At 38.5% G+C, this 19610-nt stretch overlaps 2 protein-coding genes across 7 annotated transcripts; both read right to left on the bottom strand.

Moving 5' to 3' along the window:
• Positions 1–2640: 2640 nt before the first annotated feature.
• Positions 2641–8203, bottom strand: LOC108607038 (NCK-interacting protein with SH3 domain). 3 transcript variants are annotated; one of them, XM_017997632.1, is made up of 10 exons: positions 7952–8203; positions 7610–7850; positions 6552–6829; positions 6335–6484; positions 5062–6255; positions 4790–4987; positions 4619–4727; positions 3455–3664; positions 3223–3398; positions 2641–3159 (listed from the first exon to the last, which is right to left on the bottom strand). In XM_017997632.1, the coding sequence occupies exons 2-10, from the start codon at positions 7650–7652 to the stop codon at positions 2968–2970; spliced, it is 2550 nt and encodes an 849-aa protein (XP_017853121.1). In that variant the 5' UTR covers positions 7653–7850; positions 7952–8203; the 3' UTR covers positions 2641–2967. The 3 variants fall into 3 exon arrangements, with proteins under 3 accessions (XP_017853121.1, XP_017853120.1, XP_033150332.1); XM_017997631.1 differs by having other exon boundaries at positions 7956–8203; XM_033294441.1 differs by having other exon boundaries at positions 6552–6826; positions 7956–8203.
• A 1960-nt stretch (positions 8204–10163) lies between these two features.
• Positions 10164–19546, bottom strand: LOC108607043 (glutamate--cysteine ligase). Of its 4 annotated transcripts, XM_017997647.2 has the most exons (6): positions 19440–19546; positions 18316–18458; positions 12244–12870; positions 11071–12173; positions 10828–11009; positions 10164–10762 (listed from the first exon to the last, which is right to left on the bottom strand). In XM_017997647.2, the coding sequence occupies exons 3-6, from the start codon at positions 12866–12868 to the stop codon at positions 10579–10581; spliced, it is 2094 nt and encodes a 697-aa protein (XP_017853136.1). In that variant the 5' UTR covers positions 12869–12870; positions 18316–18458; positions 19440–19546; the 3' UTR covers positions 10164–10578. The 4 variants fall into 4 exon arrangements, with proteins under 4 accessions (XP_017853136.1, XP_017853135.1, XP_017853138.1 ...); XM_017997646.2 differs by lacking the exon at positions 18316–18458; XM_017997649.2 differs by lacking the exons at positions 18316–18458; positions 19440–19546 and adding an exon at positions 13868–13891.
• Between the last annotated feature and the right edge of the window lie 64 nt (positions 19547–19610).

Here is a 19610-nt window from a genome sequence, read left to right as displayed (position 1 = left end):
GCCCTATATATTCGTTTTATTCGATTTGCGGGGGAGGGGGAAATAAAAAAAATAAAAATAAAAGCGTGGTGTCCTGGATAACAGAGACCGTAACATACCAAATTTGGATGCTCTAGCTCTTATAGTTGCTGAGGAACACGGCACTCATACAGACGGACGGACGCACGGACGGACAATGGCTATATCGATTCAGCTCGTCGAGCTGATCAAGAATAAATATATCCTTTATGGGGTCTGCCACGCCTCCTTCTCCCTGTTACATACATTTGCTCAACTTCATGATACCCTTTTTCCATTTTTTATAAAAATGTAAAAATTTCCCAATTGCAGAAACAGGTCAGAGCAATATTTTATTTCTTATACAGGTTAAAATAAATAGATTGACCTACATTTAATTGCTCTACCTGTAATATATTCATTTCAGTTCAGAATGTGTCCAGACCGTTAACAAGATAATGTTTGCAACGTATATACATTCACATTCAATGGCCTGCGCTTCACTTGTATTGTTTTTATTATATTGATCTATTTATTGCACAAGCACTTTAACAATAAATAATAATTATTACTAATAAATAGTTGTGAGCGCGCGTTTGCGGCCTCACCCATGCCTTGTGAGTGTCACCCCGTGGGTGCCTGTAGTTCTCTCATTCTCATCTGTTGGCCCGAGGCTCGTTTTACTTTCGTTTTCACGTTTAGACGTGAAATTTGATAGCATATTTTGCATATTATTGACATATTATTTTGCATATTTCTTGCATATATTAGACATATTTTCAATATGTACTAAGATTTGTAATACTTATGCGATATATTGCCAAAATACAAAATTTGGCATCAATCGGATAAAAACTGTTGCTACAATTCTTGCGGTGAAGTAAAATCAGGAAGTAGAAACACCAGACGAGCATGAATCGGTGGAAGGCAATAGTACAAAATGTAAGAATTTCGAACTCGAGAGACTTCGTTCAATGACAGTTCCTCAAATCGAAACATGCTCCCACGCGTATCTCAGCTAGGGAGACGTGAACTGTTATCTCATTAGAAAACGAGAGTGGCTATTGCGATGATGAGAATATCCTTATCTTACTTTTCTTGTTTATCCGTCATAATTACTTAACCACTTAGTTTTCTCCAATTCATGTACACTCAAAATAAATCTAGTTAATTTTTAAATGTATTACTTTAGGTCTTACAAGTTTGCTTTAATCTAAATAAAAAAAGTGTATGCAAATATGGTTTACAGATATTAAAGCCCATTTATTTAATCCAATTTTAGGTAAATTGAAATAACAATTCTATAGTTTAAATTTGTATTTATTATCAGTTATTTGTAGTTATTATTGTTGTTATTACTGTTTTGTTGATCATTACAGTTATTGCAAGTTCATTGTTTTAGTTACATTTTGAATGCATTTATTCGTAGCGTTTGTTAAAAATGTTCAAGTGTTTGTTAAATATCTGTGTATTTTTGGTTTTCGTTTTTAAAAATGATCAACTTACAAAGTTGGAAAAATTGTTGTTAGATAAATGTGTTATTATAATTTGCTAAAATTCTGTTCTGTTTGAAGTGCATACATATATCCAAATCGAAACAGGGGTACAAAATATTATTATTGGTAAGAATTTTCAATATATGTATGTTAGTATGCATGTATGTATGTATGTATGTATGTATGTATGTATGTTTATGAGTGCGGCTTATTCATTTGATTTGGACTAGTTCAGTTTAGTTTTCTAACGGTACTTTGGCTTATATTATTTGCGAATTCTGACAAAGTTTAATGTTTAGTTTTGTACATTTTAAAAGATTTACTTTAACTTAACAATGGACTAACAGTAAACTTAATATGATTTTTAAACATTACCAATGTAGACAAATGACTTAAACAATAAATAATTAAACAATTTTAAGTTCAACAGCAAATTTATATGAGATAAAGTGAGACAGATAGATGGAAGTGTTTGTGTGTCTGTAAATGTGTGTGTGTGTGTGTGTGTGAGAGAGAGAGAGAGAGAGAGATAGAGAGTAAGTAATTTTGTTCCATTTCTGCATTAAACATGCTAACTAACAAATTTGTATAATTTCCTATTAAATTTTGTTTGTGTTCTTGTTCTTATACACATTTATACTTTGTTATATGTATTTATTTGAATTTTATGTTTTTGGTTTTGCTTTTGCTTTGCTTATTGTTTTTGTTTTGTGCCTTTTACGGCTGAGCTTTAACAACAGTCGTAGATTCCTTTTGTGTTTTTAAGTGTTTTGTTCTCATAGATTATATAAACAAATTTAACATTATATGCTCATTAAATTTTGATGAAATATCTATAATTTGTCATTGTTATAGACTCTGCAACTAACATTTGCACTAAATATATGGTTGTATGCATGTATATAATGTTACTATTACTATAAATATCATAGTGTATCGAAATTTTGCATAAAAATTAATTAAACAAATTCACTTGCTGCAATTGGACTACAAAGTTAATTTTTGTTGTAAAATTTAATTACTCATTATGTTTTTGTTTCGTTTTCTTGGTTGTGTACATTGTCATGCTATTAAATTTAAAAATACATAGTTTATATGTATGTTCAATGAACAAAAATGCATACTAATAATACACTATACATAACAATATAATAAAAACAATGCTTTGGCTGACTTAAGTATGTATATTTAAAATAATAATTGCAATCTGATAAATGACGCGACTAAAACTGTCGAAATTTCTATGCATGCATAGCGCCTAAAGCTGATTAATGTATGTATGTGTCTGTGTTTCTGTGTGTGTGTATGTGTTAAAATGCATTTTTGTTCTTTTTAAGGCTATACGAAAGCTACATCATTCATTAGGTGCAGCTTCGAATCTAGACAAAATATGTTTTCTTTTGGCTCACACTTTCTCTGCAGTTTGGCCCTCTCTTTAGCAAACTTTTGACAGTTAATAGTTTTTCTTTAGCATTTATGCCTTGAACAATTGCGGAAATTCGTTGGCTATCTCACGCACCAGCTGCTGATCGGAGGCGCTGCACTCGGTCTCCTCGCAAAAGATGCGTGTAAATATCTTCATAAGATCATGCTTACGGTGCTGATGCTCCTGATAGTTTGTGTTGCGTAAAATGCGGCGACAAAGCTCCAGATAGCAGGGACGCGTCTTTAAATAGGGTTAGGTAGTTAATTAGTTTTTAATGTATGCATATATGGAAAGTCTAGTTACCGCACTGCCTGCATCCAAGTCCGACAGCTGACGCACCACAATATCAATTAGCACCTTAATGTCATTTGTATAAAACATGCCCGCCGTATCCGAATGGCTGAATATGTCCACAAACATGCGAAGCACCGTGTTCACTGTATGCTCATTGCGATGCTTCAGCAAACGCGTAGGATCGTCTACGAATCAAATTGTCATTGGTCACAGCTCATTGATGACTTGAGTATGGACTTACCTTCACGATTGAGCAGCAGCAACAGCTTCTCAGTAAACACCTTGGCCGTGGGCAGATTCTGCATGGCTTCAATAATAACGTTCACCGCATGTTCGCTAAATTGTTGATTAAAGGCGAGTATCAAAGCAATCACCATGTCCACCAGCAGCTCTGGATTGTTGCCTTCAACAATCTCCAGCAGAAAGCTTGCAAAGTGTACACCCAGATAATCTGCAAACAGCAAAGCAACAGTAAATGAAAACAGCGACTGACACAGCTCTAGGTCAAATGTCAAATGAATATAATAAGTGCTGTAAAAATGATATTATTTCTTAGTCTGGCAAAAAGTCGTCTAGCTGAACTCTCCACGAGGGTTTGCTCAGCCGGCAATGGACACTGCATTGTCCCGGGATGATACCGGGTGATACTGGGTGGCACTTGCTCGCCTATGGCAATGCAGTGTCTAGCGAAGGTTAGGGAATAGACCCATCTGGGACTAGTGACCGGATGTGTCTGGATCCTAATCATGGCTAGGGGTATGCTTGGCGGAGAAGGATAAAATGCTATGGGGTGGTTCTCATATAAATATAATTGACCAGCCCCAAACCAGAGTGTCACGCGACCCGTGCTCATTGGCTAGTTTGCAGTCGGGGTTAACTGATTGCATTATCACGGAGCCTCATCGATAACTGGCCGCCTCGATGTGTGTGTGAAGGCCTTACCATGTCAATGGGGGCCATGATACAGCGGACATACTTTCCATCGCACTCGTGGGATCACTTATGGATTGCAACAAACCAACAAATTTCAGGCGGGACTTAACTGCAACACAAGTGGCAGAGCGGATGGAAGAGGAGGCTCTTTGATAGCTTTGCTTCTTTCTTAGTTTTTTTCAATTAATGCTAAAAATAGGGCGGGGCATCTTGAAAATCAGCATCATCTCATAATTGAATCCTTAAAAGTAAAATTTAAATTTTCGATGATGATTAATGGAAGACTTTTAGTTATATTAGGCTCAAGCCATAGTTGCAGAAATATAAGATTGTACGTTATATAAAGTATACGAGATAATTATGGGAAAGTGTGTCCCATAAACTTGAAAGTTTAAAGCATGGAATGTGTTTCTCAAAAACAATTTAAATATGATAATAAATAACAAGAGAAAATGCAAATGGAAGCACACACCCTGATGATTGACAGGCATAGGCTGCCCCAGTGAGAAGATGATGGTTAGCATTTTCACCAGCTGCTTGAAACGATCCAAATTGGCAAAGTGCGTCTTCATATCTTCGACCTGCAGTGTAGAATAGAAAGTGCATTAGTCAAGACTCTCACAATTTTTGGGATACTACTAACAATCTCGAGCGGCAGCACCGATGTCAACAGTATGTCCACAATGATGTGATCCAAGTGGCAGGCAGCAGTGAAGGCTTGCAGGAGCAGTCGCTTGATTGACCAACGCGTTTCCATCTGATAATATTGCACCAGGTTGATAAACATTTGGTACTGATCGCAAGACATTTCATAGCAGCTAATGTTCTCATCCGCATTGTTCTAAAAAAACAACAACAAATACAATAAGCTTGCCTGACTGAGTTGAGTTGAGTTGAGTTGCTTTTCAAACTTACCAGTATTTCCACCAGCTCCTCTAGAAACTGTATAATGTCATCCTCATCCTCGTAGAGCATCCAGGTGCGTTGCTCTGTGTCGTTCTTGCAGTCGGCCAGCTGTGAGAAGAGATATTGCAGTCGCTTCGAGTCATGCGTGATGCCCAGCAGCTCTTTGGGCGTGGCCACCTTGCCAGTTACGTGCACCGCCACAGCTTCCAGGTACGGATTGATGGCGCCATTGTACAGCTGCTCCAAGCTGGTCAGCACCACACGCAGCGCCTCGCAGGACAAGTCAAAGCTAAGATTCGTATTGCGACGCAGTGCATCGACTATTTGATAAACATCCGATGACTCCACCTTGAGCTGACCTCGGCCATTAGCCAACGTGCTAGTGTTGCCCGTGGCCAAACGATGCGATGGACTCTCAATGCTGTCATCCAGCGCCTGGCTATTGTCGCCACTATTATTGACCGCATTGGCGCCATTGCAGCCATCATCGCTCACTTCCGACTTGTCCTCGGCGCCTTGGCTAAGACTTAGACTCAAGCTCAGCTGCTCATCAGTTGGCGCCGCAGCAGCGCCGTTACCATTCAGCGGCTGTGTAGTCACTGCGCTGCTGGCGGCGGCAGCGCTAGCAGCAATAGTTGCACCATTGCTGGCGCTTAGTTGACTCGTCTCCTTGTAGGTCGTCACGACATCCTCGCTGGTTGTGGTGGTGGTAGTGGTAGTCTCCGAAGGTTCCGATGTAATGCTATTATCCTGCGCTACGTCTGCTTTCTGTGCTGCTGCCGCCGCTGCTGCCGCTGCAGCGGCTGAGGTGCTGGCCACCAGCGGTGGCGCGGGCAGCGGCTGCTGCTGCTGCTGGTGTTGTTGTTGCTGCTGCTGCTGCTGTTGCTGTTGATGATGCTGCTGTGGAGTCTGTATGGTGCAGCTGCTGCTCTGCAATTGCATGCTGCCCATGCTGGGTGATTCTGGCATGGCATGTGGTATGCTGCTACCCACCGCAGGACTGGACATGCTCTTCTTGCTGATGTCCAGGCGTTTAGTGGCGGGCGGACTATTATGCTGCGAGTGGTGCTGATGTGGCGAATGGGAGTGCGAGTGGGAATGGGAATGTCTGTGCGTATGATTATGACTGCCACTCAGTTGCTGCTTGTCGCTGTAGCTGTGCGAATAGGATAGGGATGAATCACCATCACGCTCCGAGCTCTCCTGCAAAAGTGTTGCAATGGCGTTTGCATTGAAAACATAAAAATCGATGGCATCGATTAGGGGGGCGGGGCGCACTTACCGCATACAGACGCTCCATGGTGTGCTTCTTCTCGCGCAGCCTATCAAGCAACTCATCCTTGGACATAATGCCATTGATTTCAGGCTCAGCACACTTTTCCAGCGACTCAATCGATGAGTTAAGAAAACCGATGAGAAAATCATGCTCCACCTGACAAATGGCAATTTATTATACAGAGCGCTCTTTCTCGAAAAGGCATCGGACGCAGTGCACTCACCTTAATCTTCATTACGTAATTGGATGGCACAAAGCCAATATTGCCCTTCATACTCACTACCTGCCACCAATTACGCTGGCGTGCAGATGTCTGATATAGTATAAAGTACTCGCCCTCATCGAAGCTGATCGTCTTGGGATAAACCGCTTGAAAGTCATATAAAGCCTTGAGCATATCGATGCCGTTCCCGCTATCAGTGCCAAACCCTACGCCACCTGTCTCAGAGTTACCTCCTCCTGCTGCTGCTGTTGTTGTTGTTGTAGGTGATGTTGGTGCTGCTGTAATGAATACAGCTTAAAATGTAACTTGCTTAAATATACACAAAACATTAAATGTTGTAAAGGGGCGTGACACAACCAACGCACACACACACACACACACACACACACAATCCACGAAACGCAACCAAGCTAAAATTTAGGCTTGATGCAATGCTGGCAACTCGGTCTAATGCTTTTATTTTATTGTATGTTTTTCTTTTTTGGCTGCAGCTTGGGGCGGCCCTTCCTGCCAGGCAGGCGCTAAAAAGTTCACTGCCGAGGGCCAGGCCAGGCCAGGCTTGGGCTTTTCACACGCACACACAGTTGGCGAGAGAGCAAAAGCACGACTGGCACGAGGCACGAGCGCATAATACGAACGAATGTCGCCTGCAGGCGACAAAGTGACAAAAAAAGAAAGAAAAAAAAAAAAGTAACAACAACAATGTTAAAGAGGGAAAATGCAATTTTTGTGCTTGGTATTGTATTATGTTCTTTTTGTGCCTTTTGTGCTTACATTGTTTTCTTCACACATACACACCGAGCTTTTTAGCCGCATTAGAATTTATGCGAGAAACCGTTTTAAGAACGGCATATACAATTTACGCGCTCTCTCTGTCTTTCTCTTGCTTGTTGTTTGCCACCCTTACTGCTTTTACTATCTCTCTGCACTTCGCATTAACCGTTAAAGTGCTGTTACTGCGGCCATTGTCACCTGTATACACACACACACATACATATGTATGTGTGCATAAAAATGCTTGCATGTAAATTGATATAATGTTTAAAGAACCCACTTACCCATATTTTTTTTCATCACACCCTTTTCACTGTGTGTATGCATGGGTATGTGTGTTGGTGTAAGCGCGCGTTGGTATTGGAGACTCCTGGGGTCTGCTTCTTTTCTTATTGTTCTTTTGGCGCCTGTTCTAGTTTCGACGTTTGTCGTTAACCAAGGACGCTACATTTATTCGACAACTTTTCACTTTACACCACTTGGCAGCACTGTTTACTGCTATTTAGTATGTTGCCGCTGTTGTGGCTGAAATTACATGCATATGACCGTTCAAGTGTGTAAATCACTCGTTGGTTATCGGCTTTCTGGGCGTGTTGCGTTTTTAATCAGAAGACACACATACATACATACATGTTTTATGTTTAAATGGATGTGTGCACTGCAATTTTAGCGACAGTTATCACATGTTGCCACAGCTGTCTGTACACTTCCTGCCTCCACTTTATTCTGGTGTAAATTTGCTTCAAATGCAATTTTCTGCTAAGTTCCCGTTGCTTCTTCTTCTGACACAGTATGTCTTCCACTTTTTATGCTTTAGGCTAGGCGCTGGCTAGCCAGAGAGATGGCTACATATACGCGGCGGCGTCAATACGGAAACTCTAAGGATATAAAGAATCATCGTTATATGTATGTAGATACATATGTACTTATGTATTTTTATAAATTCATATACTAATGAATGCATGTCTCCACCCAAAATTACACATATACACACTTTTATCGAGTAACGGTATTATTCATGTTTGTTTTGCTCGCGAAACCGCCTTCATATTTGTATGCATATATGTACACTCATGTAAATATATACGTATGTACATATACAACAAGCTATCTTGAATGTAACTTATGAAACAGCGGTTCGTTTTCGAACTGGCGAGCTTTGCTAACTTTAATTTACTTTATTTATTAACCAACACCAATTTAAGCGGCTTAAGACACACCACAATTGTCAAGCACAGATAAGCTTACATTATTCAATCAATTAGTTATAAATAATATAAACAATGCGCACCCATTGATGCTTCTTTGTTATTGTTATTGCTAAATATCGAGCGGGCTATCGAGCAGGCTTTTGGCAGTCCTATCGAGTTTGATTTGCAAAAGATATGGCAATGTGGCAAAGTTACTGAGCGCTATATTTGAATTTTAAAATATGAATATTGTGAGGAAAGTTTAAATGAATCAATGAGCTAATTATTCAGTCTGGAAAAATCTCATTTATTTCAGCATGTAAAGTGAAATATACAGTGTCGTTTTCTTGCTTTGAAATAGAAAGAATAAAACAATTGATAATTCATACATATATATGTATATAATTATTTCGCATAAGTTACAGATTCTTATTTATGTATGTAATATATGTATGTTTTTTTGTAAAACACATTCGGATCATGCATAATTCTCTTTGATTTCTCTAGATATGCTAGCCTAAGTCAAATGTTTCCTTTTTTCAACCTTCCCTAATCATGTTCTTAAGTACTTTTTTTTTATATATTTAATATATATGTGTTTTTATTTTTATCAAAAGTACTAGTACTAAGTCAATCTATAAGCCCAAATACACCATCTATGTATATACTTTGTAGAATATACGTATAAATTTTTTATATTTTGATTATTTCTATCATTGTTTTTGTTTTCCTTTTATTTATTTTGAGTGCATATTAAATATTTCTCACATAGTGTGCACAACAAAAGTTATAGTTTCAACAGCAATTATGATTCTTGCAGTACAAATATAAATATCTATAAATGTATGTGCATAATAGTTGATTTAGATACATTTAAATATACGTTAAATTATAATAACACACGTTTCTTTTACCACTGCTTTATCAATAACAAATTCAACTTATAACAGTAGGCAACAGTTTAGTTCAGAGGCTAGAAAATGTTGACAAAAACAAAATAGAATAATAAGTTTTTATTGTTTTATTATTGCTTTAGGTAATTATGTGTATTTGTGTAGACGAGTCCATTAGGGATCAGATTCAATCAGATCGAAGCATATTGGAAACCAACGTAGTACAGAATATGTACACACGTATCTTTAAAGCACTTTACGTCTTGCCTTGCCAATTGTGTGCTGGCATATAATAATTGTAATAATAATAATACAAATATATGCATGTATATGTACATATACATAGATATACATATAATTTATAAAAAGATTGTTGTTTACATAAAAGAGAAAAAAAATCATAATAACCAAAAATAATAATAATAATAATAAGTAGCCAGTGCTTGTAAATATATACATATTTGTATGTATGTATATATAGTTTGCAACTAACGGCGCTCTGCTCATTCTCCACTCTTTTTGCCCCTCTCGCTGCTTCTCATGTATCCATCCAGCATGGCCTCCCTCATCCCTTCACAGCTGCCTTTCTCTCCCTGCTGCGGTCGTAATAGTTCTTGCCACACAATTAGTCGCTGCAGTTTTCATTGCTAATTGTTAATTATTTAAAATTAAGCTACAAAAATTAGTAATATTGGTAATTGCTCAGCAACAGCAGCAACAGTGTTGATTTGCTTTTGCTTTTGTTATTGTTATTGTTGTTTTTGTCGCCCGCGACCGCCTGTCTCGCTTGCCACGCCCACCATACAATGCCTGCAACACACACACACACACACTCACTCACAGACACACACATACAACACACTCAATGTGGACTCCGTGCCGTGTACCGCTTCCAGGGAAGATTTCCCCTTCAGTTTCATTTACAGTTTAGCACGCGTTTTGCATTTCAATTACTCAGCCGCCTCCGCTTGAGCTTTAGTCACAGCAGTTCATGCAGATTACATCTATCTAAGCCCACAGGGGCCAGAGAGCGGTGCGGCGCGGGGCGGGGCTGCATTTCTCCACACAATGTCGTGTGTGCATTTTGTTGAGAATGTATGTGGGATTGTTGTTGTGTTGTAGTTGTTATTTTAGTTATTTTTGTTTGTATATAGTTCAGCGGCAGCGCAATCATTTCTCCTCGCAGCAGCCATTCTTGGCCAGCTGCTTTTGCAACGCAGGCGGAATGAAATCTTTCGTCTTGGAATGATTGCCCTGACCAAGGAGCGCCGGCTCAATATGCTTGCCCTCCTGAATGCTCTGTATGCACTTCAGCAAATCATAGTTAATGCGCTCAGTGACCACCGAATCTCTCCTGAAAACGATGCATAGATGATCAGTAAATGCACTAGGCTCGACTAGGCTTTCAGTTGCACTCACTTGTAGTCTGGATGGTTGAGCACCTGCTCGCGCATCCATGTGGCTGTGGTCATAAGCTCACCAGCGGCACGCTTTTGTATAAAGCGCAGATACTGTTCAATGGTGCAGTGCGTGTCCGTGTCCACTTCCATGGACTGCAGATAGCTGCGTATGAGTGGCACCAGACCAGGAAATACATCAGGCTATATGAGATAAACCGAATTTCGTTAGATATTTTAAATGGTTAGTTTGGTTTTTACTTACTTTGCCGTTAAAGATTTCATTGATGCTTAGAAGCTGGAACAGCTCATTCTCATCATCGTCCGTATCGGTGTGATCGCTATCGCCACCATTTTGTTGGTGTGTGCCATTGGCTTTGCCATTCAGTCCATTGGCCATACCATGATCCAGGCCATTGCCATGACCATTTAGTTTGGCGCTGCCATTGATTAAAGTGTCAGTACCAGTGGCAGTGCCAGTGGCAGTGCCATTGGCAGCGCCATTGAGCTGAGCCTTGGCCGCACGCTGCTCCGTCGACTTGGAAGACTTGCGGAACCAAAACTTTTCCTTGCGACAAGCATCACGCTTCTGAGCTGTTTGCATATTCTCATCCACCTTGCTGATGGGTGTTAAGAAGTTGAGCTGATACGATAGGATGACGCGAGTGAGGAGCACAACAAAGCAAACAATGGCTGCATTCTCAAAGTCACTGATCTGCGCCTCGCAGGGACGGAATTCGACGCGCCAACCGATGGAGCTGTTGGGTGGCGGTGGCTTGAAGCGCATCGTTTGCCAGTTGGTGGACTGTATGTTCTCAAAGTGATCGGTGTCCTCGTTGTCATTCTGATGCACCTTCTCGCTGAACAGCGAGACCGTATCGCGTATGAAAAGATGCGCAATGTGCTGCGCCAGCAGATGATCAATGCCGCCTTCGATGAGCCGTTTGTAGACCGTTTCGTCGTAGGTTAGCTTGACATCGTTGTATTTGGCGCCCTCTGGCGACAGGTACGAGTCAATGGAATCATAACGCGACTTGGCAATCCGAAACTTTTGATCTGCCAACGGTGCTAGACCGCGCTCCTCCTCGGTGCGACAATCCACCGACGAGCTTATCACATTCCAGCGGCAATCCGATTCGGTTAAATAGCCTCGATATATGGGCGAGGCGGCTGTGAGCGCCAACATGATGGGGCACAGCGGCGCTAGCTGATCGTACAAGCGACGCGCCTCGGTTATGTTGCAAGCCTGAAAGGTGAGCTGCAAGCAGCAACAGCCCATGCCGAAGCCCATGGCATCCAGCAGCACCACATCCGGCTCGCCAGCTGGTGCGCCCTCAACTGGCAGTTTTGTGTTCACATCCTTGAAGACTGCAATAGGCAAAGACAAAAAAATGAGTTGAGTTGAGTGTTGAGTTGAGAACTCTGAACTTAAGCTTACCCTTTAGCTTGATGGAAACCTTTTCACCGCGTCGCATGCGAATGTTGCGAGTGAGCGTCTTGAAGCGTGGATGTCCCGGGAAGATGGCCTCATCGGGAAAGTACAGCGAACGCGCTGAGCTTGTGGGATCTTCGGGGCGCGGCTGATGGAGTGGATACGTGAAATTGGGTGCACCCAAGCGAGGAAAGTTTGTAATGGACATGACGCACTCATCGCTGGCCAGCAGCTCGGTCACCTCCTCGCGACGATAGCGCATGTTGGCCTCCACCAGATTGAAGTGTGCCATGAGACCGCCGAAGGGCTTGCCTGGAGTGCCCTCGATCATGTAGGCGCCATATTCGGGACGCCACAATGACTTGACGCCATTGGGATCAGCCAGCTCCTTTTCGTTCAACTTGGCCAGCAAGTCCTTGGCATTGAGTGCGACACGAGCCACCTGCTTATCATCATCGAACTTCACAATGATGTACTCCACCTCATCGCCCCACTTGAGTATGTCGCCCTGGCGATCCTTCAATCTGTGATATAAATTTATGAATTGATTAATGCCGTGCTCTCGCACATGATCCGCCAGCTTTTTGGTCTCCTCCCAGGACAGTGGATTGCCTTCGCTCAATAGACCCATTACTGCAATGGCAACAAACAAACAAACAGAAGAAATATCAATCAAAATGTCTCGACAAAATTACAAAATCTGTTTACTTAAGCTATAGAGTCTAGTTTGGTATTTCTGTTTGTTGTTTTTGGAATTTTGTTGTGAATTTTGTATTTAAAAGTGACTGAAAATAAAGCAGTTGCTGGCTAGACATATTATTAAATTAATTGTATAATTGATAAGATAAGTCAAGCCATGCATACAAACAAACATATATACTTAATTAACAAATATATTTGCGCAGTTGTTGCCAACTCCATTTGTGTGTTTAGTGAAATTTAAAGCCAAGGCTAACAAACATACAGCCACACACAGCCAGCCATTTGGTTTAAGCCACATTTGGCATTGGCTTGCTATTAAAAGCCAAGCGCGGAAATTAAGCTTACAGGCCTAACGAACTGTAACTGAAATTGTATATTGCAAAAACTTGATTGGCAATTGCTATTGTGTTGTTTCTCTAGCCAACAAGTCACCTGATGCCAAAATTACCAATCAGCAAGCAAAACAATAAACTGTTGCGCTCTAGAGTTTTCGGCATTTTTAAAAGTTCTTGACACGCTTGCGCAACATTTGACAACTTGACAAGCTAAGTAGAGTTAACAACAATTCGAATGATTTCTATCGGCGCTTTAAGCTTTGAGGTTTTTTTTTTTTGTTAAGTTACACGATTTTCAAGACACAATTTCGAGTTCGAGATTACAGTTCATTTTATCTAAACCTCACTTAATATTAAGCATATGTATTAATGAATAAATTTGCTCTTGATTAAATTACATTCTTTAAATTTAACACTTAATTTCAATGTTTACATTAAAAACAAATCAATCTTATTATATTTTAACAGACTGAGATTTTTCTTTAAATACAAACAGTTCGCATAATTCTGAGAAACATAAGCTGCTATAAACTCTTGTTGCACTTATTTAAATCGAATCGAGCCACAGGTTGGAATTAATTCAATATACATACTATATACACTTTGTAACAAGCTGCTGCTTGGTGAGAGAAGTTGCACGTTGCACGTTTCAGAAGCGTTTGAACTGTAGTCTACTCAGACTTCCGCTTAAATATGCACCCGAAGACCCCAAAAAGAACTCGAATCGATGTCGTGCCGACAATCAGATGTTAAAGCTAATGACTGAGACTATGTTGCTCATATATGTATATATAAATATTTGAGGACAAATACATATATGTACATACATATATATATTAATAAACTAGGTGCGTTTATTTTGGGCAAGTACTTATAATATTTAATCAGCAAAGTTTTTGTTTTATTGCATATAGGGAAATATGATTTATTTGGACTCATAAAGATTATAACCAGAGTCAAATGCAATTTCTTTAAATAACTGTTATAATTTGAAAGAGCCGAGTTGGACTCCCATACCACTAGATTTAAAAGGAAATATAAATATTTGTTGTCAAACGATATGGCAAGTGGACACACTTAAAGCGAATTCCACAGCAACAAAATCACACGCAAATAGAGTCGAACATATGTATGTACTTATCTATATATATATATATATATATATATTAAAATATGTACATATATGTATATGGAGTTTACCAGCTGTTCTGCTAATAACGCGTGTGTAAAATTAACAAGAAAAAAGAAAATAAGTACGGTGACTTTCTTGAAACTACAAAGGAAATAAATAAACAGGAATGCAATTTAAAACTACAATGAATCATTGTTACTCATTGTTTCTTAGCCACAGAACTTGAAACTTTTAAATAGCGATTTATGACGAGTTTAATTTGTATGTTTATTGTTTTTGTATTTTTTTATTCTTATTTAAAATATTTAATATACGGTTATGTGAATGACACAAGCGCAATACTTGCAGAGTTTTGTTTTTTTGAAGTTGCTATATTTCATTAAATCTTGCATCCAAAGAAAAATCTGTAACTTCTAGAACCCGTTCGAAGCTGATTTTGAGTTTGTTTGAGGTTTATTTCAAATTCCAATACACACATGTGTTTAATCAATAAAAAAAAGTTGAAAATAGTTGTTGAAAATAAATGTATCATAAATTAAAACAATACAATTTTGGAAAATCCTTTTTTGATTACTCTCTTTTGTTTATTATGCTGCATTTAAGCTTGTGATTTAAAAGCCCTAAAAATAACGCAAATAACGTATTGTGCTAATAATGATGCAAAGATAGTACGTCCAACATGATAGTTGGTCGTAAAATGCAATTGTCGGCCTTAGATAACAGTTATTTCAGCACATTACATGGTTAGTATGTTAGTTAGGGCGTGGAAAAACCCCACAAAATAAAGCTGCTAATTAAATGTGCCTATCTACAGTATATTATATATATATATATATTCCTTGTGTATATATATATATATATATGTGCGACACAAACTGACCAACGCAATTTGAGCGCAAAATTCAATTTAATTCTATGTGCAAAATTATTTTTGTGTACCCGAAAGTTAAAACAATTTGGCAAGTGTTTTAGTGCAAAAGCGGTAAAAATAAATATAATACGCCGCCAGACTCCGTGGTGTGTGTGTGTGTGTGTGTGTGTATGCGTGCGTAAAGATGATTCATTTTATTTTTGGATATGCTGCAAGTTCTCGAACAATATTGCGATTAGCTTGACTGGCCTATTAACAGATGACAATGCAAAGTTCAGCCCCATGTCAGACCAAAATGAGATAGGGGAGCGATCGAGAGCGAGAGAGGTGTGGACTGATAATGTTGACAATTACAATTACGTTTTGTCCTAACAAAATCGAGCCCATGCGGCGTATACGTAATGTGCAAAACGCAAGGCAAATCAAAATACGGAAAGGAAGCAGTACAAAATACAAGAGCATAGCGCGCAACGACAATTGCCACTTTTCAGGGCCATAAAACGTAAGCAAATGAAATAGAAAACATACAAAAATCTATTGATAGATAATTATACTATATAAATACATATTGTGTACAAACTTATGCTACATACTGTCTATCTGTATGAATCTATGTGTTTTGTAAACAAAACGACTGCAACAGTGTTTTCTAATAGGCAGTAGGAAATTGCAGTCGTTGCACTTGAAATAATTGCACGCCATACAAGATTACGTTAGATTACGTATACGACTCATAAAACAAGCAAATTATAATTCACATACAGCGAATGTGTGTGTGTGTGTGTATGTATGTATGTGTGCGTGTGTGTGTATAGAAAAATACTGTATATGCAGGCAGAATTAAGTGTCGGCCGACAAAATAAAATACGACGTAATAATATGCATAAGATATACAATACATACATATGTATAAAAGTACATTCAAATTAGACGATATCAAAGTATTTTATGACGATTTCTGGGGAATAGTTCTAAGCGCGTGCTTCGAAACACAGAACCAGACTTATTCTATTTATTTTATTTCAAAGAATTTTGCTCGATATTCAATTTCCATTTCTGCCTTTAAAGTATGTGTATTCAATAAGTTTTATAAGATATGCTATAAACGCAGAGGTTTTTGAACCCACACAAATATAGATTATAAATTTTGCATTTATTTAAATCACAGCAATTTATATTCAACAAATACGCTTCCACTTTTCGCCAACAATTCCCAGAAAGAACTCTACCGGTTTTTATTTATAAATCAATATTTAATTCTATTCAGTGAATTGCCAAATGTTTGCTCACTGAAAAAAAAAAAAAAAAAGCAAAAGAGCAACAGACATAGACACATGCTAAACCGAGAAAACAATGCGTCATTATTTGTCTTAGTCTTCAGAATTGCGTAAAAATAAGTGCTTAATACTTTTGCAAGTAAATACTTGAGAATGAATTTGTTGAACGATTAACAGCATACTAATACTATGTAAGTGTGTACATATAATTAAATTATGACGCACGGCTCGGCTGGGTCTTGTGCTCTCAAGTGATCTAATTGTCGCATAGTGTGGCAGCAACACGTGCACTTCAAAAAGTAAACATAAATTACAGAACACAAATAACAATAAACTTTACACAAAAGAGTTGTATTTTGTTGACAGAAGCTTATCGCAGAGCACTGTAATTAACTAAGGCACAAGATAAACGGCAGAAGGTATAACTAAGCGCTGTTTCCGACAAAATTTATTCAAATTTGTCATCCACTCTTGTTTGTTGGAAAGCCAATTTCATTTTAAATAGCAACAACATATATTATTTATTCATATTCATGCCTGTGCACATGCGCGTAATTATGAGCTTTGCTATAGTTGACATTGGGCTTAGTGGGTTAAACTTAAATGGGTGTATAAATGGCAAGGGCAACTGTGTGTGTGTAAAAGATAATTGCGCTAAGCACACACACACACACACATATGTGTGTATGTATGCATGTGTATACGTACAACAGTTAATGTGATATTAAATGACAAGCTTTGATAACAATTGATAGCCTTAGCTAGTGTCGAGTCGTGCTGTTTGATGACTCATACTATTCATAGATCACTTTTTGCTGTTTCATGATGAGATCGCTTTTTTCTAATGTTTATGCAGCATGAAATGCAAATTCTGAAATGTTGTTTAGTGCGTGCTCTCTTATCTTAAATTTAACACAACTACTAAACTAGATACACATAGCACATACAAATGCACGTGCGTTCGCGCTCTTGTTTCGCTCTCTGAATGTCGCTCTCTTTTTTTTTTTGCCGCCTAACAGTTTGAATTTATTAACATAACACTTGTGGCGAGTGCCTTGAACTTCACCTCCAATGTATGCATGCTCCCAAGCCTTTGCCTTTGCCTTTGCTTTTGCACAAACTTGTTTTAATATTATTCTTGTCTCTTTTCATTTTATCACATGCGACTCTTGCATGTGAGTAATGCGCTTGTGACGTCATGATGACAGTCCAACCACCACCATCACAACAACAATACTTTTGATAATCACTTTGTTTTCACACCACACTTTGCATTAGTATTTATCAGTTATTAATTGCTAAAATAAAAGGCCATTTAACAAATTCACGTTTTTTGGTGTGTTTTGCGCGCAGTTTGCAAAATCCCCGAGAAAGTCAACGACTTTACTTACAAATTTAACAGGAAGTTGCTTAACTTCAAAATGTTAACACTCTCATGTACAATTCGAGAATTGACAACTGAAATGACCAAGTGTTCGTTGCTTGCATGATTTTAAAAAATTGGCATGCACATAAATTTGTATGGAAAGCGAATGTCAAGGTTATGCGACCGTTGTCCAAGAAACCCAACTGCTTTCCACATTTCAATGTACGCAACCAAAAATCAATACAAATGCCACAAAAAAATTTCCACAACTACCTTTATTAAATTACGCATTTGCTGTTAGTTTGATAACCCGCTGTGCATCAGTACATTTCTGTCTACTTATACCAATGTAAATACGACTTATGCTTAGTGTCTTACAACAGAAGAAAACTTACCGGCAAATGTATTTGTAAGTCGTCCGAGTCAAACGAAAAACGCAACAAAAGCTGGCGCTTTCTACTGAATTGTTTTTATATATTTAATTCAACTAACTTCGATTTGTTATTGTTCGGGGACTCAGGCTCAGCTGTTGCTCTCCCTGTTTTTAGAGATGGTAGAAAATTGTTAGAATCGGCGTTGTGACCTGCTCTTGTTGTTGCTTCGCTGTCCTCGCGCACGTTGCAGAGCTCACACCCCCCTCTCTCTCTTTCACTCTCGCTCTCTTAATTTTATTATTACACTCGTCCCCACATGTAATGCTCGTGTGTCTGTGTCTGTTTCTGTCTGCCTCTCTCTATGTGTGTGTAAGAGTGTTTGTGTGTCTGTGTGACCGCGTGCTGATGTTATTCACACGTTTTGACGCTGATTTCGAATGCCGATTCAGAAATTCTATGTGCTTGTTGTTGGGTTGTGTAATCAAACTAAATGCAACTGACCAGCGTAACGAAAATTGTTCCCTAGATTTTCATTAAATTTATTGTCGAATGCCTTTGATTCTTGTTGTTGTCGTTTTAAATGTGCACTTTTCTTGTTGTTATTGTAGACAAGTGTTTGGCCACGATTTCACAATTAGCTTAATAAACAAAAGAAATATATATGTACATATATATATTTATACAAATTGTATTCTATCTCTTTGCACATACATATGTACACATATATACAAATGTACATATATTTATACAAGTACACTTGCATGTGTGTGTTGGTAAGATAACAAAAATGAAAAAAATTCAAGTATAATATTATCCATGCCGCGTGTTTTTGTTATAATTACTCCACATGTGAGATTCTATTACATTTCCGTCAACTGCTGTATTTTGTATATCTGTTTATAGTAGATGCCGCTCACAATACAAATATGTACATTGTGTACATATATGTACATACATATGCACATGTATGTATTAAAAAAAAAAAAAACATCAACAATTGCATGTGAAATGTACTGTTTATACATGTATGCCTATGATTGTGTGTGGCCAAGTTTTTCTAATAAGACGTCGCACATGTGTGTGTGTGATTGTGTGTGGTATATAATGAGTGTGGGTGTGCGGCCTTTTTAATTGCTTTTGCTTACTTCTTATTTTCCAAATTTCACAATGCCACTAAATTCACAATTAACTTCTAGAAAATTCACTTTAACGGCCGCGCTTCTTGTTTAACAGTTGACGGTTATTTGTTGTTTGTTTCCAGCACATAAGCCGCACGATATTTAACACAAAATTCCAATGGCATTGGCGCGAGCAAA

Source organism: Drosophila busckii, chromosome X (genome assembly GCF_011750605.1).
Source record: "Drosophila busckii strain San Diego stock center, stock number 13000-0081.31 chromosome X, ASM1175060v1, whole genome shotgun sequence".
In the NCBI taxonomy this organism is placed as follows: domain Eukaryota; kingdom Metazoa; phylum Arthropoda; class Insecta; order Diptera; family Drosophilidae; genus Drosophila; species Drosophila busckii.
Note: the sequence above shows the minus strand (reverse complement) of the source record. Positions and strands in the feature narration are given on the sequence as shown.